An 18039-nucleotide genomic window follows, 5' to 3' on the forward strand; every position below is an offset into this window, starting at 1 on the left:
GAAAAGGTCATGTGACCCAAAGTCACAGGGGTAAAACCGAATTCTTTGTTCCGTAAACAATGGTGCTTAATAGAGCTGCTCTTTCACGTTTCTTAGAGCCGTTCCCTGCAGCTCTGCCCGGTCAGCCGAGCCCCACCAGGGGTGACTGGCCATCTCCAACACACCGTGCATCCTCAGGTGAATGTTTAGCCTGCAGCTAATGGGGGAGCTACTTTAAAGAGGTTGAGAAATGCCGGAACACAAAAGAGGACAGCAGGCCACCAGTAATCACAGAGACAGGAAAGTAGACTTAATAGTGTTGTTGAGTGGCCAAAGAGCATTAGGCCTAGGCTACATTTACATTTTTGGCATTTAGCAGACGCCTTATTTGACATAGACAGTCCCAGACAGTCCCACCACCATTATGTTTTGTGTTCCAGGCCCTGACAGTCCCACCACCATTATGTTTTGTGTCCCAGGCCCTGACAGTCCCACCACCATTATGTTTTGTGTCCCAGGCCCTGACAGTCCCACCACCATTATGTTTTGTGTCCCAGGCCCTGACAGTCCCACCACCGTTATGTTTTGTGTTCCAGGCCCTGACAGTCCCACCACCATTATGTTTTGTGTTTCAGACACAAAGTAGCTGTAGTCCGGTTAACGCAGATATGAAAAGAATTGTGAAAAAGCGGAATGGCTTAGCCTACCTATTTTGGTAAAAATGTTCTTTAACATCCCATCTGTTGATATATCAAAATATATCAAATATCTATTCATAGTAAAAAATCTGTTGACAAAACAGTGTGCAACTAAAATGAATCAAAGTAACACACTACAAATGTACACTTTTATGTGTTGATAATAACGGTGTTCTTCTTAATAACCAGAGGGCAGGCTTTTCCCTGGAACAAGGCTACTACATCCCATATGATACAGGGATTGGTCACGTACAGTAGAGGCCAGTTGGCGGTCATGACTCAGGCATGACATGCCATGACATCAGAGTGATCCTAGGGCCTAGACCAGCACAGTGTCCAATCAATGCATGAGTATTATGACACATACTGGCTGTACTTAAAAAGTCTAGTTAGCTTCCTGTGACCGTGGTTGTTTGTGAAACTCTCACGTCATTATATTAACACAGATTGCAATCTCAGTTCTGAGAATGATTGACTAGGAAAAATGTTAAGGGCCATAATTGGATGATGTAACTGTGTGCGGAAGGCGTGTTTGGCAACAATGCACATTACTGCGTACTGCTTAAATTCAAATGCAAAGTAGTAAGTATCGTATTTAGGTAGGTAGGAATTAGTGAACAAAACTAGTGGAGTCCTCAAACATTAAATCCTGAAGTCCTGAAACGTTAAATCACCTATTGTAATAAATGATTGTTGATTACAAGAGTAGAATGTTAAGTTACTACATAGAATAAAGAGAGTAAAATCTTGCTGACTTGTCAATTACATGTCAATGACTCAATGAGGTGTCAATCATCTCCCCAGGTCGCCTTAAACGGGGTATAACAAAGGGGACAAAAGCCCCCCCCCCACGTCTTCCAAGAAACAGCTTAATCTAATCACCATGTCATGGCTCCGGTGGGATACATACATGGTCAGGCAGCTAGACTGGCCAGTGGGTAAACTGACACACAAATTGGTCGTAACACATACACTAAAAAGTGTACTACAGTGTAGTCACTCACTACACATAAAGCATAGCCTATACATTGTCACATAAACAATAGCAAACTTAGCACTTACATTATGAAAATCATGGTACAAAAAAAAAGCCGGTTTTCCTGGAAACTGCCTTCTGTCGTATTCCTCACACAACTGGAAATGATCGAAGGAGGGACGGCTTGTGAGCAGAAGCAGCAAGGTGGGAGGGGAGAGGAGACTCACCCACAGAGAGGCGTGGTAGCTAGCGAGCGCATACCTGTGCTGAGGTCAACCCTAGGAGCAGGCCAGGCCGGGCGCTGTGACGCTCGACCGCCCCTACACTTAGGGATGGTCTGAGCTGTGTCAATAAAACTGACAGAACGGAATGATAACACTTCACTTTTTTTTGTCTGTTGTTGTGAGGTGACAACCAGGTGAGTAAGATAGAGATTACTGTCCACACGGTCCATTTGCCAAATATATGTAAACACTTAACGAGCGCAAATGCAAACATTTAACAAGTCAGCTGGTGTGCAATCTAGCCGTGAGTACAGGAGTAGGCTATACATCACACCACTGGAAGTAAGCCTAAAGTACATAATGTGTCACAAAAGGCCTGTCTCTTCCACATAGAGTTATCTGTCTCTGTCGTGTGCATACTGTCGTCTGCATACAACTACATTTAAAACATTTGACAAAATTAGACAATGACTAATTCTATTAATATAATAATAATCTATTATAATAATCTATTACATCTGAATTGTAAAGTTTCAGTTCAAAATGTGTAAACATGTACACTTACTGCCCTCTCCTGATCATTTCAGAGAAAAAGTCTTTCCAACGCTGCCATTGTTCTGGGAGGTCTTTGCATCAATTATCAAATATTAGCCTTAATATAGGCCTACCTACTATTAATACAATCGGCTACATTATATATAAAAATAGCTTCTTCTGATACTGGTATAATTGAATTTAAAATCTTTGGTATGAGGAGGCATTCTTGTATAGGTCCAACCAATTCCCAGCCACCATCTTCGTCTAAAGTGTGTGTGTGTGTGTGTGTGTGTGTGTGTGTGTGTGCGTGTGTGTGCGTGTGTGTGTGTGGGAGGGGTGACACATGGTTGAGGGTGGGATAGTAGTCCATGCGGAATATGTAGACACAGCACCTGCTCCACAACGCATGGTTTACATTCACATAGGGTCCACTCTGGCTCTCCAAGAATGTCAATCCGTAGGGACTCTACGCTTCTCTGATAAAGCCCCCACAATTCCCAGACAGACACCACACCAGAGTATCACATCTCAAACAACATGGCACGCCAACATGCCAAGACAACAACAGAAGTTATAAAATAGGAGGTGGATATGTGGTTCAGTCAATTCCACTTTTAGGCAACACAGTGTAAGCAATTTGTAAGCTCCAAGTTCATAACAGTAGTAGGCAACAACAGCTGTAAATAAATTACATAAAAACTGTCGTCCTAATAAACTATGCATGCAATCATGCGTAGCGTTAGTTAGTTAGCCTACTACAGTAAGCAAATCTATTCGTAACCTGGTTTCTTTGTGCACTAGTCTAGAGCAGGATGGCACATTCCACACTGTACAATCCAACATTGTAAAATAAAGACAACATGCGCAAGGCCAATCTAGATTAGATTGAGTGAAAGGGGACATTGAACATGGCTTTGTGTGACATCCATGCTTTGTGATTTCCACGAATGGGATTTCCATAGGATTGAGGAGAGAGAGACTCGTTAAGCCTATTTGAAGATTAAATCTCCATATTCTCTATAGTGACCTGCAGATTCCTATCGCTGCACTTCCTGGGTCTACAGTGGGTGGGAGCAGGGTGTCCACAGAGAGCTCTAAGGGGGTGCTGTTGTGGTGATCCCCCCGCAGTCCTGTCCATTCAGACAAGGAGCTCATGTGTACAAAGACCAGCGGTGAACCATGCACGGTACAAAGCTGGGTGGAGCACAGTCTGCTTTGCACCGCCACTCTCTCAGCCGAGCCATCAAAAGCCTCATGGGTGACTGGGCCTTCCACTCTCCCCCCCCCCGCCCCCTCTCTCCATTTTCTCTCTCCATTGCTCCACTCTCCGATCCTCTGGGGACAGACTCTCAGGAACAAACAATTAGGCTATCTGCCGACACTCTCTGGACATTTCAGGTGATGGAGGTGGCGGTGTAATACTCCCTAATTTAATATAAGTCTACTTTCATTGATGTACTAGGACATGGGTAATGGTGCCGCAAACAGTACTGCTTCCTGGTGGCACCCGAGCTCACCTGTGTCTCGAACCTGATTCCTCTCTACTGCCTCTAACACACGTGACCATCTGCTGAAACACCTGATGTAAACCAGCTACGCCACCCAAAAGTGTGTAAAGTAGTCCTGAATCAAGACTAGAACTAGTCCAGCTACAAAACCAAGGGACAGAGATTGTGTCATGTTGAAGGGAATTCAGCAGCTGGCAAAACAACATTCCCCAAATGCTTTGGTGTCTCTCTATATACAGTAACAAACTGCTACTAGCTTCCTTACAGCTAGGCCTAGTAGTTACCAGAGGAGTAAGAAGAAAGATGTTACCGTATCTTTTCAACACGTAGGCCTAGGCTAACACTCAACAACTTTTCTGGCGTCAGTAATTAGTAGGCAATTTGAAAATACGCTAGATTACCACGCTTCTGCTGGCGGAAAGAGTTTTTTTTTTCTTTAAACCAAAATAAACAGGAGGACTCTCAGGGCTACCGAACTCTCCCACACCCATCTGGGGCTGATGCCTGTGTGGCCTTCACATGCACCGATTTAGGATAATGAAGATGTGTTACGGAAATGTATCTCAAATGAGCAAACGCACAGACAGTTAGTCTCTGATGTGAACCGCACACGTCTCCAGCTTCCACACCGCCAGCCAAACCCAAGATGGACGTGAGCCATGAGCCTTAGGAACACAAGTCTTCACAGTCATTACCATTGTGGCTGTGCTTTAAGCCATCAACACCACTTCACAGAGGGAGTGCTGGTGGTGAGGTCTCAGTTGCTGCCTGTGCCTGCCCTCTTCTTAACGGTCTTAGGGGTGTGGGGGATTATTTTAGTCCAAGAAAAACACTTGCTGCTTACCAGTGGGACGGGTGTAATGAACACTTTTAGAAAATCTGTTTTGGAAACATTAGAATTATGCTACCACAGATATAGGCCTAAAAAAGATGGAGAAAGAAGGCTAATGCAAAATGGGGCCGTAGCGTTGAGGACGAGAGACAGTGAAGGGCTCTTGAAGAGAGTAGTAAGGCTGAAGGCCCTATTCAATCAAGACCATTATAATAATATCATGTTTAGAATAATAATAATAATAATAAATAATAAATAATTGAATATAGAAGGTCCTATTCAATCAAGACCTTTAAGCAGGGGGAGGGAAAGGTAAAACATGGGTCATGCACAGGAGAATCAGAATTAGAATCGCTTTTATAACATCTCAATGTACTTGTAAGTACACAACAGTAAAATTCTTTGGATTTGCTTCATCAGCATTGGCATTGCATCATTCAGATACGGTTCAGGACCATGTCCGCAAGGACACATAGACTGAAGCTCAGCTTCTACCCCAGGGCCATTCAGGCCCTGAACACAGCAAAGACCTAGGTTCTAGGCCCTGGACAATCTAGACAATTTGATGGCAGCTACTGGATTGTAATCAAGTGCAACACTGAAACACAACTGTGAACATTTCAAACCTGCAAACTGCGACACTTTAAATGAATGTGCAATAATACTATGTGCAATATGACAACCCTCGGGTACATAAGGTTCAGAGATAGGAAATGTTAGGATATTTATAGCATAGCATAGAGTACAGCACAGTATTTTATTTGTATAGTATAGTGGATAGTGTATTTAGCCTTTATTTATGTAAACCAGCTCTTTTTCCCTTCTTGTTTTTAGTATATATTTTTTTCCTAGCACCAGGGGAGCCCCCCCCTCCCAAATTTCGTTGTATGGTACCTGTACTATATCAATGACAATAAAGACCATTCATTCATTCATTCATTCATTCATTCATACAGGAGGAGGCACCAAATCCTATACTTAGGCCTACCCATCCGATTGTATTTCAATCTTAATTTCCTCTATTGGCTCTGACAGGGTTTGGACTGCTGGGTCCTCTTTCTACCTTCTGTTGTTCGCCAAAGAGGAAGTTCACAGTTCCTATACGTTACTAAGAACTGTACAAATTCAAAGTTTGCTAACGGAATACCTATAAAAAAAACTACCTGGGTTTTGTAATGTAACCACGTTTTCTCAAAACTCGCTCCAAGTAAAGATTCAAAAAGGTCTGCAGAAAGAGTGGGGGTGTTAGCTACAGTATCATATGATGTCTTGAGTCAACAAACAAAAGAAATGTTGTTGAGCTACAGTAAGAGAAATGGATTTACATCCTCTAACAGAATTATGGTAGCAGAACTTAAGTTACACTAAAAGTTACAGTATAAACAGTTACAGGAAACAGTAACAGTGTTGTCAACAAATGGACTAGATTGTTGTAATCACACAGGTGACTGTCACGCGCAGGCTATCACACACCGTGAGACGATAATCAAGTTCTCAAGGTCCACTCACGCATGATGCCTCTTTCTGGCATCACCCCATAACCCTGCAATGCCACAGATTCCAACACTATTCACCCTTGTTTCCGGCACGTCCCCCACAGTCCCTGTTGCATTTTGAGACCACTACCTCAACAGACTTGACACATGTCAGACAGACACACTCCTCCTTTAAGAGGCAACAACCTCTAAGAGGTCAGCATGGAAAATGTAAGCTGCATAATAATCTATGCAACTTTACTGAAGCTGTTGGATTGATGAAACAGAAGTTCTTCTTAGGGAAAAGGGAGTAGGGACCTTGAGAAAATTGGCCCTACCCTGGATATTCCACACCACATGGGAGATGTGTGTTGGCTTGTCTGCAGTGGCTTAGGAACCAGACATCAGCTTTATACTGTATCCAAGAAATATAATCTGGATGACATAATTGGGTACCCTGATACTGAAAATATGTGGGTTTAACTTTAGGCATAATTCATGAGCAACTACTTCATGCATCTTTTTCGGTAAGAGGGCCAATGCTGAGCTCTGACAACATCTCCAGTGGGGCTCAGGATTCAGGATTCATTTCATATAGGCTAGCTACTTTCATTAGAAGAAATGGCAAATTATGGTTTGATGATAAATGATTAGGCCCAACTTCAGCAGTTAAACCAAAGCTTTATCTCTCTTTCCTTCAGATTTCAGAAGGGTGTTTCATTTGCAGATTTTTGCAGCACTGCAGCGTACATTCTGTGTGGGATCATTCAACTAGAATGTAGTCTTCCATTTAATTATGAATAATTAATTCAGGAGGTTATGATGAACAGGGTTGCCTAAATTCCTTTACTGTAAAGTCTCCTATAGGCTAGATCATTTTTATATTTTAAAATCGAGAGTAGGCCTTACAACTAGGCTATGCCTAACCTTTCCTGTTTTCATAAAAGTTTGAGCTACATTTCGTGAGCGTAGAATTATAAGGTTCTATCTCCGTTTAGGGCAGTTCAGAGATATTGCGTCAAAGTTTTTACATTCCATTATGTTCTGTGAGATGGAACCTTTGTATTTTATGAATTACTAACTAAAAAATGTCAACATTTAAAAAATACACCACACAGGCATTAATAAACACCTAATGGATCAGATTATGTAAAAAACTCAATTTTGACAAAAATGGAGATAGAACCGTATAATTTCTAACGTCACGAAATGAATCAAGTAGGTCATATTCTCACATGTAGCCTAGGACATGACATTCCATTAGAGCAGCACTTCTATTACAGTAGGCTAATAGTTTATAGCAGTGTGTGTGTGGCTTGAATTGGTAATACTGCAAAGCATACGTAGGCAATTTGAAAAAGCACACATTTTTCTGGATGAAAATCACAGACAAAGCACACATAACTTGAATGCAAACATTTGATGTCAAGACAACCTTTTTTCCCCCCAATAAAATAATAATTATATGACAATGACCATTTTTAAGGGGCCAGTCCTGCATTATTGCTTCTTATCTAGGGTTGGGAAAATGCATTTGTTTTCATAACACAAAGAAAAATAATGTCTACCAGTAACTTTGCATAATTTCCTCCTAAACTAAAAAAAAAAGTTTGGCAGAACTTTGGTAGTTAGTTAGCGAGCTAGCTGTTGTTAGCAACATACATTACTTTCTTATACTACACAGATTGCAGCTAGTTAGCTACAATGTCAAACAAATCATTCGTTACTATTTTAAAGAGACAAGAAAGAAAGTGGACCATACCTCCGTCCGAAATATTTCGACGGCCCAATTGTGTGGAGCGCACAGAAACTTTGCAGGGCCATTATCAGAACTCATCCACGTTTTTCAACTGTGGAGATTTTGCGTTCAAACACTTTGAGGGGTAGCAGCCAGGAGTCGCAACGGGAGACGTCGCCTGTACCAACTCAGCCAAACAGGGGTGGCATGTCTGACTGATTATACTTATCTTTTCCATACAAGTCCAGTTATTTCACACGGAAGGGATACGTTTTAATGTATTTTCATGTCATTACAATCGATTCAATGCTAAGACAACATGAATATACCAGGAGATACTTTTTTTTGAAGGTTTCATGTTCTACCGCACCCCTAAGTCTCTCATGGTGGGAAGTTCCTTTTCCCTCTGGAAAAAAGCAAGTACCTCGATCTTCCAAAGTTACCAAAGAGAGAGAAGCACCTGAAATCACAGACAGACCCAATGCAGCCAGAATATGCCAGTGTTTGGTCAACATGTAGGTCAATTGAGTAGTACATATTAAAGCAGATAGCACACAAAATTACTCTGGACTTTATAGGACTAGGGGCCAAGGGCTCACATAATATGTGACCATTATGTAGTGTAGTACAGTCATTGAAACGCTAGATGGCAGGAGTGCATTACTTTGGCTCAGACTAGAGCGATCTGCAGCTACTCGGTCTGATTGGACGTGTTTCATTTTTTAAATATGATTTTGCCGAGTAACCTACTCATGCGCAATGATAACATATTATTATAATTGTATTCAATACAAAGTTTCAATATTTGTAATGAAGTAGCCCAATTCAGTATCACGTAGAATAGGCCGAGAACATTTTCAGTGCAATTAGGACAGAAAATCCTTGTCATAACTAAACCATGTAGGCTAAATGTTTCAATTTTTTTTCTTTAATTTGTTTTCTTATTTTCTAGTTTCCAGTTTCTATTTTCTCCCGATTAGATGAGCTACATCAAGTATTTTGTATATATTAGATTAGTTTAATTATTCTGTTGTGGGTGGTTGCAGTTTTTGCTGAGATAAAGAGTTACTGGAAAGTATAGCAAAACGGATGATTTTAGCCTATCTACTGGCAATATGCTGAATTATTACAAGTGCTGTCATTTCTAATAGTGTCGGCTAGGCTAGTTGATTTTCCAAAAATGTCTGAACCACAAAATAATCAGTGGCACATAATAACGGTTTGAATGAAACAATGAATCAGCCTAACATATTCATTTGGTTGTTTTAATGTTTTGTCTTCCGATTCTAGCTACATAATGAACTGTATGTGCTTTGTGGTGTGTGAGAGGTAACCAAGCCACAGCCAACCATGTGATCACTTCAGAGTGGCAGTTCTGGCAGAATGTTGCACATCTTCTCCACTTCGTTAGAGTATGCACATTGCACAGCCTCTATTCAACTGCTCTGACCACAAATGTGAAGCACTGTAAAAATACTGCACTGCTTTGCAATAAAGAATATGCATTTATTCTTTGTTATATCAAGCCCTGATGCTAAATGTGTTTGGAGTTCTACACATTATGTATTCAATTGACATATGAATGAATGAATGAATGAATGAATGAATGAATGAATGAATGAATGAATGAATGAATGAATGAATGAATGAATGAATGAATGAATGAATGAATGGTCTTTATTGTCATTGATATAGTACAGGTACCAAACAACGACATTTGGGAGGGGGGGCTCCCCTGGTGCTAGGAAAAAAATACTAAAAACAAGAAGGGAAAAGAGCTGGTTTACATAAATAAAGGCTATGTACACTATCCACTATACTATACTATACAAATAAAACACTGTGCTGTACTCTATGCTATGCTATACCTATTCTAACATTTCCTATTCTTTGAACCTTATGTACCCCAGGGTTGTCATATTGCACATAGTGTTATTGCACATTAATTTAAAGTGTCACAGTTTGCAGGTTTGAAATGTACACAGTTGTGTTTCAGTATTACACTTGATTTCAATCTAGTAGCTGCCATCAATTTGTCTAGATTGTCCGGTTATCCATCAGGTGTTCATGGTACTCGTTATATTGATGAGCAGAGGGTTTACCTACCAGTGACCCTGGCGGTTTGTTTAGTAATTTTCAGAATGCCAACCTTGAGAAGGTTTACAGTTATCACAGACAAGTTTCACAATCAGTCATGGAGAAGGTACCCGGCCCAGCAGTGCCAGCAGGTCATAGATAAGGCCATGAGAAAAGTACAGTGTGTTTTTCTCATCACTCGCATCAAGGGAAACTGACTGATGCGTATAACCCACAGCGGTGGATGGCAGTCAGATTAAAGGAGGTCGTGCCTCTCAATTCGTGTGGTCTGAGATTGAGAGCCTCACTGTTGAGACTTGCCAATCAGTTTTTTTAACAAGACATTTCTGTGTCTCCTCACACTCTTGCAAAAGTAATATCTAGTTAAAAATGTTTACATCTACTTTTTTGTGATGAGATTCATTTTGTTATGTATCTGGGCAATTATTAAATGCCCCTTTTTTTATTATTCATCTTGGAAATCCCTCAACCCTCATAGCCAAACGTTCTCAGAGAGCTTTTGGCATTTGACATGGAATACAATCTCAAAGATAACTCTCTTCTTTCTCATGTCTTTCCCCCACACTATATACAAGTTAATTGAATTTACTCATTTGTACTAATCCACGTTAATCTCAATGAGGTAAAAAGAAAAAAGGAAAGAAAATAAATGACTTGAATCTTCTCTCTCTTCTTTTCTATAGAAATTCATTGTTTTGAAATCATTTTAATGCATATCATTGCTTTGTAGTTAAATTAAACTGTAGGCCTATAGATAAACAACTTGAGCATGATTGACCACCTGTCATTGTCAACATGAGTCCTGTTTTTCACACAAATCTAAAAGGGATCTTGATAAAGTGCAGTGTACTTTCAGTTCCCACAGACTGGCACCTGACCCATGTTTCTCAAGCCCTTTTGAAGCTGGATGATTCATAGTGCAAAAACAACTGAACATGATGTGGGCATGGATGAACATTTGAACTCTCGTGTAAGTCATTGTGTGAAAATGCTCAGATCATCTCATTCACCATATTTCATTGGAGTATCTGCTTTATCAATCACACTATAACCTGCAAATGTAGCAGTTTGCTACGATGTTGTCCTATATTAGAAGATGCAGGGGAAACCATTGAACTAGTGAATCTATTTGAGTTGGTAAGTTTTTGTGTGTGTTACAAAGTAGTGTTTTAACTTTAACTTTAACTGAGTAGTAACTTTAACTTTAACTTCAAAGTGCTGTAGCTTGAACAGCTTACAGAATATCATACTCATGATTCATGAAAATCATAACTGTAAAATTAAGATAAAACACAAGATATGAGAACTACTGTATATTAGGAGCTATAATATTTAACTGCATTTAAATGTGTGTATTTACTCCCCAATACCCCTCTGTACATTTCATGTACTGTTAATAATAATTTGCCCCAAAGCATTGTGACTGCCAATGGCAGCTGGGCCTTGCATATCTTGTTTTCTTATGATGACTGATGACATGTGTAGATGATTCTCTTGATTCGCTTAAAAACTGTAAATGTTATCTATCATTAAAGCAAAATCTAATCTAGGTGATAGAACTCAAAGATATTCCAATTATTTGTGCAAATTATCATTTCAATTTTGTAGTATCCTCATTTGAATATATTTCAGGTAAATATCAACTGTAACACTATACAAAGATTATTATAATTTGTTTTAATATGACTGCTTTAAAAAGAAAAACTTAATTTAATCACCACTTAATTTATTACACAATGTAAAAACCCAATTAGAAATACATTTTTAATGCTTAATTAAAACAGAATCCTAATAATGCTTTCATCATTGGCCTACCCTATGAACAGGAAAATCATCTTTAATATAACACAAGTATGATTTTCCCCAAATAATTACAATGACAGAAAGGAATCAAATGTATTAATCGACTAAAATCAAAATAAATTTTAGCATGCATTGACATTATTTCGACTATTTACAAATGTTTTATTTCATGTCATCTTTCATAAGGAAAGATGATTGAACTGTCCATACTGTAAAAAAAAAAAAAAAAAAATATTATCATATATCAACACATCTTTTGAGTGCTTTCCTTCCCTGCAAAGCTGAAATCATAACACAGTAAATCGTATACTTTAACACATAGTACACAATTAATGACTCCCTTTAAATTTGCACAATAAAAGATGTGTGACCCTGTCATCAGATCGTGACGTTAGAATTATAAGGTTCTATCTCCATTTTTGTCAAAATTGATTTTTTTACATAATCTGATCCATTCGGTGTTTATTAATGCCTGTGTGGTGTTATTTTTAAAATGTTTAAATTTTTGAGTTAGTAATTCATAAAATACAAAGGTTCCATCTCACAAAACATAATGGAATGTAAAAATGTTGACGCTCAATATCTCTGAACTACCCTAAACGGAGATAGAACCTTATAATTCTAAACTCACAAGATGTTCTGGTCAAACGATGGGAGATGCCCTCTCAAGGTCGTTGTTCCAAAGCTCTCTGAGGTGGCTTTGTTCGACCACGAGGTTGTTGACGAGGCATCGCCCCGATGCAACCCACCCTTGCCCACGCAGGTCAGGCACAGATTCTTTGCCTGCCGTTTGAAATGGTGGTCGAGAAAAAAGTAGATGGCAGGGTTCACACAGCTGTTGAGGAACGCCAGGCAACAGGAGAGGACGAGGCCACGATGCAGAAGTGATCGGTGGGAACATCCTAGATAAGCCCCAGAGAGCTTGGCAGTGACGAGGATGGTCCTAAAGACGTTGTAGGGGAGCCAAGACACCAAAAAGGCCACGATAATGGTAAAGACCATCTTTAAGGAGTGTCGGCGTCGGGCCTCAGCACGGGGGTTACCCGTGGCGATGCAGTGGCGGCGGAGGCGGGTGAGGATAGACCCGTAGCAGACGAGGATGATCAGCACCGGCAGAGCGAAGGTGAGAAAGACCGTGGTCAGGCTCAGGCTCAGGAAGAGGGGTGACTCTTCATCCTCCAGACACAAGGGTTTGTTACCATCAGTGTCCACACTACGATACACCAGGGACGGGATGCCCAGAGCGAGGGAGAGCAGCCATACCACGGCGCAGGTGAGACGCACACAGTGGGTGCTCCTGAGGGGCCGGGAGTCCATGAGCCTCACCACAGCCAGGTAGCGGTCCACACTCATGCAGGTGAGGAAGAAGATGTTGGAGAAGCGGTTGACGGCGATGATGTAGCTGCTCAGCTTACACAAGAGGTCCCCGAAGTTCCACTGACCCTCCTGACCAGCAGAGACAGCCCAGAGAGGAAGGGTCAAGACAAACACCAGGTCAGCCAGTGCCAGGTTCACCACGAATGTGTCCACCAGCCGGCCTCTCTTGTTGCCCCTGCTGCCCATAACTGTAATCACAAAGAGGTTTCCTAGAAAGCCTGTGAAGAACATGAGGAAATACAGTATGGGCAGATAGATATGAGAAAAGGGAAGGCTTGAGTTGAGGCAGTCCAAAAGGTCGTTTAAATCATAGGTTTCATTGTCAGAAAAGCCAGTCTCATTATCATAGAAAGCATCATAGTCATAATACGTCTCCATTCTGAGATCAAAAATAAAAGAGAACGGTCTCTCCGCTGCTCGGTCTCGTGCGACTGACTGGTGAACTCAATACTTTAGACATACTTCTGCACTGCGTCACATGCATGAAAACCACAGACAGGACCTGTTCTCTTTTCACATACTCAGTGCTTATTTTCTCTTGATCTTCTCTTCTCTTGATCTTATCTTCTGATCTTATGCTCTATCTTGGCAGTTGGCACTAGTATAATAATGACAAGAAGTACATCACCATTAGACTATTTTCGTCATTCGGGACTGGCTTGTCATTTCTGTCAGACCGTTATCAAAAGTATTAATAATTTAATAATATTTATTTTGACCAAAATCGAAGTACATGTCAGTATCTAATCACATTTCTTAAAGGCAAGATGGCACAATATACTTCCACAAATCTATCAACGTAGATTGATAGTATTTAATAAACGACCTCTATGCAAATGTGTATATATACAAAATAAATTATACACTTCTATTTTCGCGAGTTGAATTACATTTATCAAAAACTAATATAGCAACAATACATTGCGGATTTGACGTCAAGAAGAGAACGGGTCTGGTGGTCGCGAACCAGGAGTTAGCAAAAGCTGCTCACGGTGTGTTGGTATGGAAACAGTATCAACAGATAGAGCTGTGTGTCATCCGCATAGCAATGGAATGACATTCCATGCCTGCGGATGACACGGTCAAGGGGGAGCATGTATAGTTTGAACAGGGTGGGGCCCAGTAGGGGCGCCGCTAAGGGGGTGGTAAGTTAGGACGATTCTAAGGGCCCAGCACTGACAGGGGCCCATGAGAATCTTTTTTTTTTTCATTTTTTTTTTATATATTATATTTATAAATATTATTATTATTATTATTATTATCATAAGGACGTTAATGTAGCCGAATTCAAATTATAATTCTATGTAATAAAAAAAGTCACAAAAGAAACAAACTGGAGTTTTGTTTCTCTATGTTTAACAAAATTAAGCCTTATTATTTACCCCTCTATTTAGTCATTGCATGGTTCAGTCCACCGCGCGCGAGCTGCTAGACGAGAGGAACGTTACCGCAAATATTCTGACAAGGTTTCCATGACCAACACGTCCTGCTGTAGTATGTGTGTGGGACAGATGGAGGACAGCCAGATTGGAAATGCATCAAATGTACGTGTGCGTGCGTGGACGATGTCGTGAAAGGCAAAGCCAAAGTCAGGGTCTCAAAAGAGAAAAGTAAAAAAATCACTAAAAACAGTGGTTTAGTGATCTAATCACTGCGTGGATGATCTAGTTAGCTCGCTATCCGCTTGTTAAGTCGTGACGTGTTTCCGGGACCCAACGTTGGCTGAGGTGCTGTCTTCGAAATGGAGAAATAATAATAATAATTAATTATATTTATATAGCGCTTTTCCGGGGCTCAAATACCCTGACAATATGGAGAAAACGGGAAAGTGCTGTGTCCCTTGTTGTATGAATAGATCCGAGTCTAAAAAACTATTAAACTGTCATTCTACCGTTGTAGTTCAGAGGTATTCTGGTGCGGAGAATTTCTGGTTTGGACTCGGAAATGGCTAAACGTCACTTTTGACGTCAGGCTTAACAAGTGGATAGCTAATTAACATTAACTTCAAGTATAGTTAACTTACAGTGCACTGTCAGTATAATTTCAGTTAAATGTATGAGATGAGGGCAATTTTGGTCCAAATATAGGTTATTAGAGCTCAGTGAATTTGTATCCAGCAGCTATGCACTCTTGCTATTATAGCTAGCTAGCTAGTATAATGTTACATGCTAATGACGTCATGCACAGATGCACCTCCCAGTTGAAGGAGAAGGGGGTGAGCAGTAGGAGTTTGGGGTTAACAAACATATTTAGAATATTTTAATGTATGCTGCATTACCATGCAAGCATTGAATACAACTTTAGCTAATATTCATATTTAGTTAATAGTTCTTCCAGTAATTGCAATAACATTGACCACACTGGCATCTTAATAATATTGTTAGCTAGCTAGATAACATTTAAGTTAGCTAATCTGGTGTAATGTATGTGTTATTATGTTAATACTATTATAGGACATATTATGAATTATGTACCTATGGATACTCCATGCCAGGGCCCTCTTCAAGCAAGGCAGCCAGAGAGGAGAGCAGAGGTGGGGGGGTAGTGGTGGTCTAGTAGTGGATAGTGAGTTGGACTTGTGATCGGAAGGTTGCGAGTTCAAATCCCGCCTGAAACCACACCACTACTAGTGTGCCCTTGAGTAAGGCACTTAGCCTTCAGTTACTCCAGGGGGAATGTCCCTGTAATTCGTAATTGTTTGGATAAAATGAATAAAATGTTTACAAATTAAGAGGTAAAGAGGCAGAAGAAGAAGAGCAAGAAGTAACAAAGGACAATGACAGCAGCACAGCAAGTTGGCTTCATCACTAGATTTTAAGGATCTTATTAAAGATTTTGCTACTAAGAAGGCCCAGCGTTTAGCTTTGATTTGATTTGATCTCTTTACTCCTATCTTGAATCGTTGTGCATTAGGCTAGATATAGTTTTTAGCTCTCCAGGTATACTATTCCACAGTACTGCCGCAGTGTAAAAATTAAAATCTTCCCATTTCACATTCAATTTCGCTGGCACCATGTCTGTGTTGCTCCCTCTTGTATAAGACACGTTTGTCTTTTTGTGAAACAAGCAATGCTGAGTCAGTAAATATCTCTCTGCTGTAATTCTTCATTGATCTAATCCTGACAGTATTATGGCCAACTGATCTTTACAAGATCTACATTTATTTAGACACAATACCACCCCATTCAAATTATATTTTTATTTTTTATTATAGATTTATACTTTTATAATTGGGTTCCAATCTTCATTTAATTATACTTTTGTCCTTGTGTTGTTCAAGTCTTAATTTAATAAGTTAAAGAATGTTGAGATTTCTTTGCTGAATTGTTGATTCCTGTATTAACTGTAATTTTAAATTACATTTACAAAAGATGTCCATCATTGGATTTCTTGCAGTGCATCAATAGTTCATCAACTTCAACTGGGTTTAGGTTGATGGGTGGTTTAGGTGGGGGGGCCCAAAATGTTATTCTGTCATGGGGCCCAGAATCTCTAGCGGCGCCCCTGGGGCCCAGCACCGAGCCTTGGGGGACACCGCAGGTGACGTTGTGGGTGTGGGATTTTGCCTTTCCCAGGGTGACGTGCTCAGTTCTGCCAGTGTGGTATGAGGTGAACCAGTTGTGGACAGTGTCAGAGAGGCCAATGGTGGAGTGCAGACGGTGAAGGAGGATGTTGTGGTCCACGGTGTCAAAAGCTGCTGTTAAATCCAGGAGAATGAGGAGGAATGGGGAGCCAGTATCAGGCTGGCTTCCCATCCATCCAGTGCCACAACAATTGAACGCTTAAGTATATAAAATCACATTCTGTGTGCAGTAGGCCAGTACAGGCTACATGGATTATTCTTTTGTATATTGTCAATAATAGTCGATCACGTATGTAAGATGACAGTATATGAGCCAATAAAAATGTAATGATGATTTATTGAATTTATTGATGACTATGACTATGCATAATAAATAATTCACTTATATGTGACAGGCTATACATCCTGATTTAGCAAAGGGCATCATTTGATGGCAAATAATTTCAAGTTAATTATGAAATTAATGCATGCACAAAGGCTGCACAAAATTGTAATGATTAACCGTGTCCAACCAATGTAATTTTACCCAAATATTTATAACTAGTCTAGTTATAGTCTAGTCTTGTTATAACTAGTCTAGTTGGGAGTCTAGGTGGGTCATTTTTTAAATACGGTGCCATTTGGACTTCATAACTTGTGAAAAATAAATTGTTGATTTATCTATATTTGAATGTTCTATTATATAAAGGACATATCTAGCTTGCTGAAAAACATAGTGGTCGAGCTCAGGCACCTACATTTTTTAAAATTTAGAATACCCTCTGTAGTTGAATAGGGCGAGTGTCTCCAGAACAGAGTGGACACATAACAGGGTGGACACTAACAGGGTGGACATTTTGAGTTAAAGTTAGCCTTTAGCCTGCCTGTGTTAGCATAATGCCTAGAATGACCATGAATACTTGATGAGGAATCTAATTTGCACTAAATACTTTTTTTGAAATTATTCAATTTGATTGATCTCCTCAATATTTAGGCATAACAGGGTGGACACGTTATGGTCAACCACATTAAACTCACTGGATAAAAACATAAAAATTAGATGGTAAAAGAGGTAGAAAATCACACAGCTTACCACATTTGAAATCCCCTCCACTGATGTGATGTCACCTCATGAGAGTGATGTGATTGAGAAATATGGTTTTCTTTTAAAAGGGACATTAACACAGCATAACAGGGTGGACAGTGATCGCAGGGACAAGCAATATTGTAAGC

General features: G+C 40.1%; 1 protein-coding gene across 1 annotated transcript; it reads right to left on the reverse strand.

The window, feature by feature from the left end:
* Window positions 1–12494: 12494 nt before the first annotated feature.
* Window positions 12495–13622, reverse strand: gpr25 (G protein-coupled receptor 25; the record flags this gene model as incomplete). The annotated part of the gene is made up of 1 exon (XM_080548553.1): window positions 12495–13622. The coding sequence occupies one exon, from the start codon at window positions 13620–13622 to the stop codon at window positions 12495–12497; it is 1128 nt and encodes a 375-aa protein (XP_080404679.1).
* Between the last annotated feature and the right edge of the window lie 4417 nt (window positions 13623–18039).

The sequence above is a fragment of the Nansenia antarctica genome, assembly GCF_963989245.1.
Source record: "Nansenia antarctica genome assembly, chromosome: 18".
Classification (NCBI taxonomy): Eukaryota; Metazoa; Chordata; class Actinopteri; order Argentiniformes; family Microstomatidae; genus Nansenia; species Nansenia antarctica.